The 14,677-nt window shown below is 38.2% G+C and overlaps 1 protein-coding gene across 2 annotated transcripts in view; it reads right to left on the bottom strand.

Annotated features, from left to right (window-relative positions):
• The window catches only part of tat (tyrosine aminotransferase), a 47,807-nt gene that overhangs the window by 31,304 nt on the left and 1,826 nt on the right, over positions 1 to 14,677 (bottom strand). For both annotated transcript variants that reach the window (XM_069901901.1, XM_069901900.1), the window contains exon 4: positions 2,525 to 2,592. In XM_069901901.1, coding sequence (XP_069758002.1) covers positions 2,525 to 2,592 — 68 coding nt within the window. The remainder of the gene's footprint in view (positions 1 to 2,524; positions 2,593 to 14,677) is intronic.

Here is a 14,677-nt window from a genome sequence, read left to right as displayed (position 1 = left end):
TTTCTCCGCCTACTGTTCAAAGTGGATGCCCTTCAATCCTGAAGTTGTTCCCTCTTGTCCTAGACTTGCCCACCAGGGGAAACAACATTTCTACATCTACTCCAAATTCTACAAATACTCCAAAATATTTCAATGAGATCCCCCCTCAGTCTCCTAACAAGTATAGCCCAAGATCCATCAAACATTCCTCATTCCTGGAATCTTCCTTGTGAATCTCCTCTGAACCCTCTCTAATGTCAGCTCATCCATTCTCAAAAGAGGAGCCCAAAACTGCTCACAATACTATGTGAGGTCTCACCAGTGCCTCCTCAACATCACATCTCTGCTTCTATATTCATGAAATGAATGCCAGCATTGCAGTTTCTTTCTTAACCACTCACTCAACCTTTAAGTTGACCTTCAGGATATCCTGTACGAAGACTCCCAAGTTCCTTTGTACCTAGGAATTTTCAATTTTCTCCCCCTTTAGAATACAGTCTACCAGTTTATTTCTTCTATCAAAGTTCATGGCCATTCACTTTCCAACATTGTATTGTATTTCATTTAGCACTTCTCTGCCCATTCTCTAATCTGTCTCTCCTCAACACTACCTTAATATCATCTGCAAACTTGGCCACAAAGTCATTCATTCCATAATCTAAATCATTGGTATACAATATTTTAAAAAATCTGTAACACCAACCTCTTTGGAACATAACTTGCAATTTTCAATCAACCAGAATATAATCTCTGTATTCTGACTCTCTGCTTCCTGCCAATCAGCTAATTATTTACCCATGCTAGAATGCTCCCTTTTATACCATGGGATCTTTTCTTGTTAGTAGCCTCGTATGCAGCAACTTGTCAAAGGCCTTCTGAAAATCTTAATACACAACATCCACTGCTTCTCCTTTATCTAGCCTGCTTGTCACTTCATCAAAGGATTCCAATAAAATTGTCAAGCAAGATTTTCCCTTTAGGAAACCATGCTGGCTTTGGCCTATCTTGTCATGTGCATCAAGTTCTGCATAATTTCATCCTTGACCATCATCTCCAACATCTTCCCAACCACTGATGTCAGGGTAACCGATCTATAATTTCCTTTCTGCTGCCTCGCTCCCTTCTTGAATAGTGGAGTGACATTTGCAATTTTCCAGTCTTCCGGATGCATGCCAGAATCTATTGTTCCCTGAAAGACTATTACCAATGCCTCGACAATCTATGCGGCTACTTCTTTCAGAACCCGAGGGTTCAAACCATCTGGTCTGGGAGACTTATCCACCCTTCGACCAATTCATCGTTCTGACACCTTCTCCCATGAAATAGTAACTGTACTCACTTCCCTTCCCTGATACCCTTTGACATCTGGCACACTGCTAATGTCTTCCACAGTGAAGACTGATGCAAAATAACTCATTCAGCTCCTCCACTATCTCCTTGTCTCCCACTATTATTTCTCTAATGTTTCTAGTGTTTCTGTTTCTTATACTGCGTGCATTTTAATATAAAATGTTCATTCCTGCATTTACTACTTTTTTGACTCTATGTCCCTGTTGCATTGCAACTCATCCCAATGACTGCAATCTCTTCCCCTAACTATTGAGTCCCCTATAACTATGGCTCTGCCTGACTTCACCCTTCCTTTCAGAGGCTGAGAGTCAACCACAGTGCCATTGGTTTGGCTGCTGCTTTGCCCAGATAGCAGTATCCAAAGGGGAAAGGTTTCATGGAGACTCTGCAACAACTTCTTTCTTCCCATTCCTCACTCAATTTTCACCCATCTACTAGCAGAATTCTGCACTCTGGGTGTAACTACCTGCTCAAAATTCTTACCTATGACTTGCTCAGCTTCCTAGATGATTCTTAGATCATCCAACTCCAGCTCCAGTACTTAATACAGTCATTCAGGAGCTAGAGTCAGGAAAACCATCAGATTCCACGAAATCACACATCCTTTGGAAAAGGCATTCCACTTCCCTATCTGCCATCACTCCTGCATTGTACTACAGGCATCCAGGACCAAATAACCAATAATGAAAGGAAAAACTTATCTTTCTTTTCTGTTCTTTGACCTCAGCTTCTCATGTCAGCCTCTCAAGACAAAAACTATCTTCCCACTCTGACATTAGCTCCTGCTCTGACAGTGGCTGCTCCAGTGATGGGGACTCCATTAACTGCTACCACTCTTTTATGTTTTAAGAAAAAAAGTAAGAAAAACCTCAAAGAAGGATCCCCATGTTTGGATCTATCTGATAAACATTTTTGTGGTCATCCATACCATGGTTCTTTTTGTTTTTACCCTCCCCTCTCTGAGAGATTACCCTCAACACCTCCTTCTCCTACACTTCCCCTAACACTATCTTCTCGCCTACCTATCACCACTCATTTCCCTCCTAGACACCTTGCTGTGCACTCCTATTCTCCACACCCCGAATACCATCCTTGCCCACAATCTCCCATCAATTTTGCCACTCCATCCAATACTTTTGCCTCCTTTCCTGACTCTGCCCTTCCCTATCAAAGATGAATGGTTCTGGATCATTACCTTTGCCTTCAAAGGTGACTCTGGACAGCTGTAGAAATTAGCCACTGCATCTCTGCTCCTTTCATAACCTACAGAGAGAGCAGAAGAAATAAGCCTGGATGCAATTCAAAGCACCTCACAATTTAACACGTGGCGAGAGGAAAAGCTGGATCACAGAAACATAATAGGAGCGATAGTCCACCAGAATCCTCATCCACCTTGACGTTCCATACCATGGATAACTGCCCCAGGCCTCATACCCTCTCTTGTACCAGAGCCTTGGAGTGGAAGCCTAAAGCCTGGAGAGTGGAGAGTGAAAATCTGGGAGAACAGAGGGACACAGCTGATGAGGAGAGAATGGAGAGATATCGGCCCCATGAGTATGCTCTCAGTCAGGCAGCTAGCTGGCTGGTGTTTAGCTAGTAAAACCTGCAACTTGCTGTTGTGCAGAGTGATTTGGGAGTGCTTGTGCATGAATCACAAAAGGTTAGTTTACAGGTGCCACAGGTAATCAAGAAAGAGAATGGTCTTCATTGCTAGAGGGATGAATTTAAGAGCAGGGAGGTTCTGATGAAACTGGTGAGGCTGTATTTGGAGTACTGTGTGTGGTTCACCTTATTCAAAAAGGATATACTGGCTTTTGAGGTGGTGCAGTGGAAGTTCACCAGGTTAATTTCATGGATGAAATTGCCTGGGATGAATTGCCTGGGACTATACTTCCTGGAATTCAGAAGAATGAGAGGGGTTCTTGTAGAACCATACAGTACAAAGTTATGCCAGTGATAGAAAAGCGAGAGGGAGAAAAGTTGTTTCCATTCGTGGTGATACCAGAACTAATTCTCTGCTCAAGGAAGTAGCAGAGAGTGGCTCAATAAGTATATTTAAGACACATTATATTTTTGCAGAGTTGGGGAAATGGTTACGGGGAAAAGGCAGGCAGGTAGAACTGAATCCACAGCCAGATCAGCCATGATCTTACTGAATGGCAGAGAAGGCTAGATGGGCCTAATGGCCTACTCTTGCTCCTATTTCTTTTTATTTTATTTGATTTCTGCTTTATAAACTATAATTTGTAAAATTAAGGAACAGTAAAATTCTATACCTATTGGGAAGTTACAAACACACCTAAATCATTGTTTACAACACATAATTGTGCTGGAGAACCTCCGCAGGTCATGCAGCATCTATAGGAAGTAAAGGGTAACTAATAATTCAGCCCTGACCCCCTTATCAAGCTAAGAGCGAAAAAGACAGTCAGGCACCTGAATAAGAAATGGGCAGAGGAGAGGGAGGAAGAGAGAGTGGGATGAGCACAGGCTAACAGGCAAGAGGTCATAAGTGTATGCTCTGCCTTCAAATTTCACCTTCCACCTCTTAAGGAAATGTAAAATTATGAAAGGGGTAGATATTAATGAGGCAGAAAAGTTGTTTCCATTGGTAAGTAAGACTAGAACTAGGAGATATATCCTCTAGATTTAGGGGATTTAAGATGGAGTACTACTTTTCCCAAAGAGGAGTGGTATTCTCTGCCCAAGGAAGCAATGAAGGCTGCCTCATTAAACATAGATAAGATACTGTTAGATAGATTTTTACATTGTTGGAAATTAAGGATTATGGGGAAAAGGCAACTTGGTCAAGCTAAATCTATGGTCAGCCTGGACTTGATGGGTCAGATAGCCTACTCATGATGGTCTGATGGCAGTTCGATGGGACGAGTTGGAAAGATAGTTCAGCACAGAGAGGATGGGCCAAAGGGCCTGTTTCTGTGTTGCAGTGTTCCATGGTTCAAGTTCCTGTTTCGTGTTCTTATAGGCTCCACAGAAGGTCGGCCATGTTGATCTTTAATGGGATCATTTCTACCCCTTTTAATATAACTATGAGCATTTTTCTTTATCCTGCCTGCCTGCTACCCCTATATTCTCTGTTTGCCCTTCTAATTTCCTTGCTAAGCATACTCCGACACTGCTTGTATTCATCAAGAGGTTTGTTTATTCTAGACAGCTTAAATCTGATAATTTAGGTGCTAGAAAACTGGAACAATACACAAAGTGCTTGAGGACCTCTGATCAGAGAGTATCCATGGAAAAAAACAGACAGTTGACATAAAAACACAATGCTGGAGAAACTCAGTCAAATAGTGGACTTTATACAGCAAGGATAAAGATACATAACCAACATTTTGGGATTGAGCCCTTCTTCAGTTTGCAGCTGCCGCAAAGGTTGGAGGTGTTGTGGATAATGTAGAAGGTTGATGTAAGTTACAACAGGATATAGACAGAATCCAGTGTTAGGTGGAGAAGTTCAATCCAGAAAAGTGTGTTGATACACTTTGGAAAATCGAACCTGAATGTAGAGTACATAGTTAATGGCAGGCTTCTTAATGATGTGGAGGAACAGAGGGATATTGGGATCCAAGTCCATAAATTCCTGAAGGCTACTGCACGTTGATAGGGTAGTTAAGAAGGCTGGTACAATAGGGATATTTAAAAGACTCCAATAGGCATAATGATGTAAGAAAAATACAGGGTTATGGGCTGGGAGGGAAGGGTTAGATTGATGTGAAATAGATTTATATAGATTAGCAACACATCATGGGCTGAAGGACCAATGCTGTTCCATGTTCTATATGTTTCCAGTATCCTATTCCTGCTTTTGCTCCAAATCTCTTGATTCCTTTAGCCAGTAAGGCCACATTGAACTCCCTTTTGAATGTATCAACAACTATCTGTGGCAATTCTGAGATAAATATTTTCTCCTCATAGTACATAGAACATTACAGCACAGTTCATACCCTTCAGACCACAATGTTGTGCTGACTTATACAAACCCACTCAACAAACTAAATGTACCCTATCCTACCAATAACTCTTTATTTTTCTTGTGCCCCTCTAAGAGTCTTTTAAATGTCCCTATTGTACCAGCCTCTACCACAACCCCTAAAATGCATTCCAGTCACCCACCACTCTCTGAGTTTAAAAAAAAACGTATCCCTGATATCTCCCCTAAACTTTCCTCCCCTCACCTTATACTGATGTCCTCTGGTTCTTGCTATTGTTGCCCTGGGAAAAAAGTGCAGGCTGTCTATCCTATCTATACTTTTCAGAATCACGTCAACCTCTCTTAAGTAAACTCTCATCCTTCTTCGTTCCAAAGAGAAAAGCCCTAGCTGTTAACATTTCCTCATGACATGTTTTCCAGTCCAGGGAACAACATGGTAAGTCTCCTCTGCATCCTCTTCAAAGTTCCACATCCTTCCTGCAATGAGGCGACCAGAAATGAACACACTATTCCAGTGTGGTCTAACCAGAGTTCTATTGAGCTGCATCGTGAACTCTCGACTCAATCTCCCTACTAACGAAGGCCAGCATATCATAAGTCTTCATTGTTTTTAAAATTTTATTTTCCATTTGCGTAAAAACATATACAGTATTTATCCATAACATAAAAATGATAAAATTATGACACAAAAATAATACAATTTTTATATATTTTCTCCCCCTTACCCGCCCCCTCCCTCCCCAAAAAAAAGTAGGAAAAAAGGAAAGAAAAGACAAAGGCTGTCTAATAAACCTATATTTTTAATTAATTAATTACAGTTTGATTAACAATCATAAACCATAACTAATTAGGGTGGGTTGGATGGGGGCCTGATGGACACTGTAAGTAAAGTTGTAGCAATAAAATCCATGTAGGGTTTCCAAATCTGATCAAATTTTTCTGGTTGATTTTGTAAATTATACGTTATTCTCTCTAATGATATATAATTTAATAATTCCATTCACCATCTATTCAACCCCACAATATCAACTGATTTCCATGTTACAGCTGTAGAATTCTTTGCTATTGCTACATTTAAAAACTTCTTTTGATAAATATCTAACTTCATTTGGGAAATATCTCCCAATAAAAATACTCTAGGATCCTTCAAAATTTGCATCTTCAAAACTCATCCCAATAAAATACTTAAATCCTTCCAAAACTTATCTACCTTTTTCACATTGCCAGACTGCATGCAGGAAAGATCCTACTTCTTTATTACATCTAAAACATTGATCAGAACAATTCAAATGAAGTGCATGCAATTCGTATGGAGTAGAATATAACTGTTGTAAAAAATTAAATTGTACCATTTGATTTCTCACATTAATTGTATTAGTTTCACTTTCATGGCATAATTTTGATCATACTTCTTCTTGAATCTGTATATTTAAATCTTTTTCCCATCTAGATTTGGATTTGAATAAATCCTTTTTCTGAATAGTCTTGTAATTTGACATACATATTAGTAATAAATCTTTCAATAAACTATCCATTATTAGATATTCAAATGGACTTTGTTCTGACAATTTAAAATTCCTCCCTAATTTTCTTTTTAAGTATGATTTAAGTTGATAATAAGAAAACAACAGTATTATGTGGTATATTATACTCATCTTTCAATTGATCAAAAGTCCAAAAAAATCCCAAAAAACAATCCCTTTTTTTTATTCCACAATTATACCAAACATCAAAATAACAATTATTAATTGTAAAAGTAATTACAGGATTTTGATTTAGTATAATTTTAGCTAACTGACAATTCTTCATTCCTCTTTTTCTACATGGACTCCATTCCATACTTTAAGTACATGGTTCAAAATTAGTGGATCGGATTTTCCTTTTAATAATCCCTCATGCCATTTATATAAAATGTGTTCAGAATTACTTTCTCCTATTTTACTCATTTCAAGATGCACCCATGCAATCTTTTCATCGGTCTGATAACAAGAAGACAAAAATCTAAGTTGAGCCATTTTATAATAATTTTTTTAATTAGGCAATTGAAGTCCCCCTTGATTAAATTTCCATGTTAATTTTTCCAATGCCATCCGAGGCATTTTATCCCTCCAAATAAATCTTCTTACACTTTTATTTAAATCCTGAAAAAAACATTATTGGTACAAAAATTGGTAAAGTTTGAAAAAGGTATTGTATTCGAGGAAAGATATTCATATTCACATAATTAGTAAAGAAATTGGCAAATCTTTCCATCTTAATAAATCTTCTTTAATTTTCTTCAATAAAGGTATGTAATTTAATTTTAAAAAATTATTTAAATTCTTATCATTAATTCCTAAATATTTAATTGCACCAGTCTGCCATTTAAATTTTGTCCTTTTCTTAACTTGAACATAGTCTGTCTCGATCATTGGCATCACTTCACTTTTATCACTATTTACTTTGTAACCTGATACTAACCCATACTCTACCAACTGATCATTTACTTTTTGTAATGAGCTTTCAGGGTTTGTAAGATATATTACATTATCTGCAAAAAGACTAATTTTATGTTCTATATCGTGTATCTTAAAACCCTCAATCTCATTATCACTTCTAATCACCTCAGCTAAAGGTTATGAGCTAATGCAAATAAAAAAGGAGATAATTGACATCTTTGTCAAAAGGATTTTGATATTTGCCTATTCACCTTAGCCTTTGGTGAAATATGTAATGCTCTTATCCAATTTATAAAATTAGTCAGAATTCCAAAAACCTTCGGTACTTTAAATAAATAACCCCATTCTATCGAACACCTGTTCTGCATCTAAAGCTAAAGCCACTGATGGTATTTTTCTTTTCTGAGCCATATCTATTAAACTTAAAAATCAAACAATATTATCAGCTGATCTTCTACTTTTAATAAAATCTGTTTGGTCCATATTAATCAATTTAGGTAAACATTTAGCTAATCTATTAGCTATTAATTTGGACAAAATTTTATAATCGGTATTCAATAATGAAATTGGTCCATACGAAGATGGAAGCAAAGGGTCCTTCCTTTTTTTTGGAATAACTGTTATTAACACAGTTTTAAAAGACTCAGGTGAATCCCAAAGATCTTCCATTTGATCTAACAATCCCATAAATATCAGAATTAATAACTCTTTAAATTCTTTATAAAATTCCAGAAAGAAACCATCCTCCCCTAGAGCCTTATTATTTGGTAAAGACATCAATATATCACATAATTCTGCAACAGTAAATGGATTTGTTAATTCTGTCTTCTCCTCCATGCTTAACTGTGGTAAAGTAATTTTGGACAAATATTCATCTATTTTATCCCCATCCTTCAAAGATTCTGATTTATAGAATTTCTTATAGAATTTCGTAAACACATCATTAATTACCTTGTGTTTTATAAGTAAGATGACCTGAATCTTCTTTTACAGATACTATTGTTCTCAATACTTGTTCAGTCTTCAATTGCCATGCTAAAACTTTTATGAGCTTTATCTCCCAATTCGTAATATTTTTTTCGGGTTCGTCTTATATCCCTCTCTACTCTATATGTTTGTATTGTATTAAGCTTCAATTTCTTTAAGTTCAATATTTTCCTTTGTTCATTCCCTCAGTTTTGCAATTCTTTTTCCATCTTTATTATTTCTTTTTCCAAATAATTAACTTCAGACATTTTTTTTAACCTTAGTCATATAACTTATTATTTGTCCTCCTAAATAAGCCTTCAAAGAATCCCATACCACAAATTTATTAGTTACAGAATGTTCATTCAGGTCCATAAAAAAAATTATCTGTTGCCTTATAAAGTCACAAAAATCTTTCCTTTACAATGCTGCATTATACCTCCATCTGTAACCTATATTTTGCTCCTCCTCCAGTAAAACTGACATAACTAAAGGTAAATGGTCAGAAAATATCTTCACCTGATATTCAATACCACGGACTCTTGCCTAGAGTTGAGAGGTGATTAAAAACATTTCTATACAGGAAGATGTCTTACGCCTACAAGAATAAAATGAATAATTTCTAATATCAGGAAGCATCTTCTTGCAACTATTAACAAGTTTCATTTCATTCATAAAATTTTTCACATCCTTTGTCACCTTATTTTTAATCATGATTCCTCCTGATCGATCCAACTTGGAATCAAAAGTAAAATTAAAGTCTCCTCCCATAATTATTTTCCCTTTTGGATTAGCTAACTGCATCAAAACATCATGTATAAATTTTACATCATCTGCATTCAGTGCATATATATTCATCATAGTCCAATATTCAGAATATATTTTGCAATTTACCTTCACATACCTCCCCACTTTATCAGTCATTACATCCAATATTTCAATTGGTAGACTTTTGTTTGTTAATATCACTACTCCTCTAGCTTTAGAATTAAATGAAGGTGAGAATACCCTCCCCACCCAATCTCTCTTTAATTTCATATGTTATATTTCTGTTAAATGAGTTTCTTGTATAAAAGCCACATCCACTTTAGTTTTTTTCATATAATTCAATAACTTTTTTCACTTTATTTGATTCTGAATTCCATTAATATTAATACTAATAAATGACAATTTCCCTGCCATTAGACATCAAAATTAAAACCTATATCTCTGCAGCATCCCCCTCCATCTCCCTATCCAACCCAACCCTCCCCATATAATATAACCATATAACCATATATGGAGCAGAAACAGGCCATGTCAGCCTTTCACTAGAACAACTCCACTAGCTCAAACCTCCTGCTCTCCACCAATAACCCTCCAACCCCCTCACCTCCATGTACACATCCAACCTTCTCTTAAATGACAGAAGGGACCCTGCCGCAACTATCTCATTCAGAAGATCATTCCATTCTGCCACCACTCGCTGAGTGAAAAAGCCACCTCTAATATTTCTCCTAAAGTTTTGCCCCCTTACCCTTAACTCATGGCCTCTTGTTCCAACCTCCCCTGCCCTCAGGGGAAAGAGTCTGTTTGTCTAGTCTATCTATTCCTTTCACAATTTTAAATACTTCTATCAAGTCCCCTCTCAGTCGTCTACTTTCCAATGAATAAAGCCCCAGTCTCCTTAATCTCTCCCTGTAATCCAGATGCTGTAAGCCAGGCAACATCCTTGTAAACCTTCTCTGCACTCTCTCCACCTTATCTATATCCTTTCTATAATTTGGAGACCAGAACTGAGAACAATACTCCAAACCTGGCCTCACCAGTGCCTTAAACAGCTGCAGCATCACCTCCCAGCTCCTATACTCTATACTATGATTTATGAAGGTCAGCATACCATATGCCTTCTTAACCACCCTGTCTACATGGGAATTCACCTTCAGTGAACTCTGTACCATAACCCCCAGGTCCTTCTGATCCTCTGTGTGCCTCAGTGCCCTCCCCTTAACTGTATATGTCTTATTCTGGTTATTTTTACTGAAATGCAACACCTCACACTTGTCTACATTGAATTCCATCCGCCATCTTTCAGTCCACTCTTCCAAACAAACCAAATCCTTCTGTAATCCTAGAAAATCTATCTCACTATCCACCACTCCCCCTATTTTCACATCATCCTCATATTTGCTTACCCAGTTAACCACACCCTCCTCTAAATCATTAATATAAATGATAAAAAACAAGGCACCCCACCGATCCCTGATGCACCCCACTTGTCACAGGCTTCCAACCTGACATACAGTTGTCCACCATGACTCTCTGCTGACTATCTCCCAACCACCTTTGAACCCATGTCACAATCTCTCTACTAATTCCTAGTGACTGAACCTTCCTTATTAACCTTCCATGTGGAACCTTATCAAAAGCCTTCCTAAAATCCAAATAGATCACATCAACCACCTTCATCCACCTTTTTTATCACTTCCTCAAAAAACTCAAGAAGGTTCGTCAAACATGACTTTCCTTTTACAAACCCATGCTGGGTGCCCCTAATCAATCCCTGCCTATTCCAGATATGCGTATATACTATCTCGAAGAATACCCTCGATAACCTTCCCCACCACCGAAGTCAAACTTACTGGCCGATAATTATTTGGCCTACACCTACTGCCTTTTTTGAACAATGGAACTACATTTGCAACCCTCCAATCCTGTGATACCACCCTCTCCTCCAGTGATCTTTGAAAAATCACTGTCAGTGCACCTAATATTTGTTCCCTGGCCTCCCTTAAATTACTGGGAAAAATCCCATCAGGACCAGGAGACTTATCTACCTTAATTGACCCGAGAAGCTCCAAAACCATTGCTTTACTAATCCCTATCCTCACCATAACTAAGCCCTTTGCTTCTCTTATCTCGTATAGCCCAATGTCCCTTTTCCTTGTGAATAGAATATGGAAGAGAAAAAATTGTTCAATATTTCTCCCATCTCATACGGTTCCTGACATAGTTCACTGGTCCCATCATCCAGTCGACCTATTCTATCTTTAATCCTCCTTTTAGTGTTCACATATCAGTAAAAAGCCTCAGGATTCACCTTCACCTTATTAGCTATGGACTCCTCATACCTTCTTTTTGCCTTTCTAATTTCCCTCTTAAGGTTCTCCCTGCAATCTAAGTAACAACCATATATCTCCTCAATCGCTTGTTTTTTTATATTTAGTATAGGGCTCCCTCTTGTCCTGAACCAACTTCTTAATTTCACCAGAAAACCATGGCTCCCTCGAACCTTTAGTCTTCCCTTTCGGCCTGACTGGAACATAAAGATCCTGTACTCTCAAAATCTCACCCTAAATGCCCCCCAAATTTCCTCTACATCCTTTCTGACAAAAAGATAGGCCCACACAACTTCTGCAAATACCTTCTCATTTCTCCAAATCTGGCCTTCCCCCACTCGAAGACCTTCAACCTTGGACCCAACTTATCCCTTTCCATGATTAAGCTAAAGCTAATGGACCCATGATCACTGGATCCAAAGTTCTCTCCAACGCTACCTCCATCACTTGCCCCATTGCATTCCCAAACAACAGATCTAACACCACTCTCCCTCTCGTTGGCATCTCAACATATTGCTACAAAAACCAATTCTGAACACAATGCATAAAAACTAAGCCATCCTGCCCTTTTACTGACTGCGTTTCCCAATCTATGTTTGGAAAATTGAAATCCCCAACCAACACCACCCTATTTCTACTGCACATCTCACCTATTTCCTTGCACATTTGCTCTTCTAGTTCCCTTTCCCCATTTGGAGGCCTATAATATACCCCCATAATAGTAACCTCACTCTTCTTATTTTTCAGCTCTACCCACACTGCCTCCCTCAACGAGCCCTCCAGTCTATCTTGCCTCAGCACTGCTATAATATCCTCCCTGACAAGTAGTGCCACATCTCCCCCTCTTAATCCACCAACTCTGTCACATCTAAAGCAGCGAAATCCTGGAACATTCAACTGACAGTCACAACCTTCCTTCAACCACATCTCGCTAATGGCCACAATATCATAATTCCACATGTCAATCCACACCTTTAGCTCATCCAGCTTCCTTACTATGCTCTTCGCATTAAAATAAATACATCTCAGGGATCTCCTACATCCTACCTTCTGCATATCCTCCTCTCTACCATTCTCACAATTTTCACTGCAAAATCTTTTTACTATTTTTCCTCCCTCAAATTATTTAAACTTGTCTCTTTCCTTAGCCTACAAACCCTCTCCTTGCTGTCCTGCCTAACTTGAAACCCTGTCCCCAACCATATCTTGCATCTATAAACATCCAGACTAAAACCCAAAAAAAGAAAAGAAGAAAGAGATAAGGAAAACCCCTCCCAGAGGCGAGTGATGTTAAAACGTCTCTATCACCCTGATCTATACAGAATGCAAAACTAGTCGCATTAGCATCACATTCCTCACTAACTCACTCGAAATATCATACCATTCCTTACTATAAATTTATCAATTTACCTTTTAATCCATTCATCTTATCCAGTATATTAGATTACACTCAATATAGGTTAAACCTTCCTCCTTTTTTAACTCTCAAAATGCAACGTATTTTCAGTTGCAGCAAAACTTCTCAGTTTTACAACAAATTCAAGTGTCTACAGCCATCTGCTGATAAATCGGCATGTACCTTGTTTCATTAGGCTCAGTAAAAAATCTGTTCCTCCCTCCCGGGACGAATACTTTCAAAACAGCTGGATACCTCAAAATAAAGGCATAGCCTTTTTTCCACAATACATCTTTAACCGGATTAAACTCCTTTCTCTTTTTCAACAAATCAAAACTTATATCTGGATTTTTAAAGATCTTATTTCCGTTATATATCAAAGGCGATTGTCTTTCTTTAGGTTGTTTCGCTGCCAAACTCCAATATTTTCTCTCTTACTTCATATTGAAGGAATCTGACAAGTATTGGAGGTTTAGGTCTCAATGCCTTTGGGCTCGTTCTATCTCCAAATCACCTTGAAATGCAGCCTGACCCAAAGATTCTGCTATCCACCATTGCAGAAATTTTTTTCAAGTCTTGACCCTTGTCCCCTTCTTTAAGTCCAACAATCTTAATATTATTCCATCTACTGAAATTTTCCAAAACGTCTATCTTTTGCATTAACTGATCATGCTTTGTAGCTGCCTCTGTTTGTGCTTTCTTCATTTGATCTCACAGATTTTGAATCTCGAATTCATTCCCTTTAATTTTTCCATCCACGATTTCAAATCTAATGTCCACCTGTTATATTAATCTTTCCATCTTGTCACCATTCCTCCTTACTTCATCAGTTAACACTTCCATGGATCGTCAAAAAAAAATCTGACATTTGCTTTAATTCTCACCAGAAGAAGCTTCTGCATCTTTTTCTACTTTTTTATTGATTGTAGGTCATTCTTGTTCTTTCCTTTGCTTTTTCAGGTCTTCTTCTTGATCACTGGAGCTGTGGGTGTCCGGAATCTTTTTAAAAATGTTTGTGCTCCGCACATGCGCGAGTCACTTCTTCTCCCGATGTTGGCTGCCATTGTTGGGGGAGATCTTGTGCAGCAGTGTCCAAGGTCTCACCGGTTTCTGGCCTCTCTCCTTTGGATACTACCTTACAAACAGCTCCAGGATCCTTTCTTAAGGTAGGCCTCTCTTGCTTTTCTTGCTCGGTTTCTTGTACAACAGTAAGTCCTTTATCCTTCTTTGGTGGCATTGTTAAGGTCTTCTATGTGTCTTCAGACAATTCTTTCATATATTTTCTGTAACTTTTAGAACCTTTTTTGTCACTTTTTCAAGGAGACCAGGGATTATCAGTCTAACCCCACATCATCACGAGCCACTCCCCCACCATAAGTCTTCTTAAACACCCTATCAACCAGGTCCCTCTGTTCTTCCATTAACATCCAGAGTTCTGCAGAGTATGGGGTTGGAAAACTGTTCCCTGTTGTTTGTGATATGCGTTTGTCCATGCAAG

This window comes from Narcine bancroftii, chromosome 10, assembly GCF_036971445.1.
Source record: "Narcine bancroftii isolate sNarBan1 chromosome 10, sNarBan1.hap1, whole genome shotgun sequence".
Taxonomy (NCBI): domain Eukaryota; kingdom Metazoa; phylum Chordata; class Chondrichthyes; order Torpediniformes; family Narcinidae; genus Narcine; species Narcine bancroftii.
The sequence above is the reverse complement of the archived record's forward strand: the minus strand, read 5'-3'. Positions and strand labels throughout refer to the sequence as shown.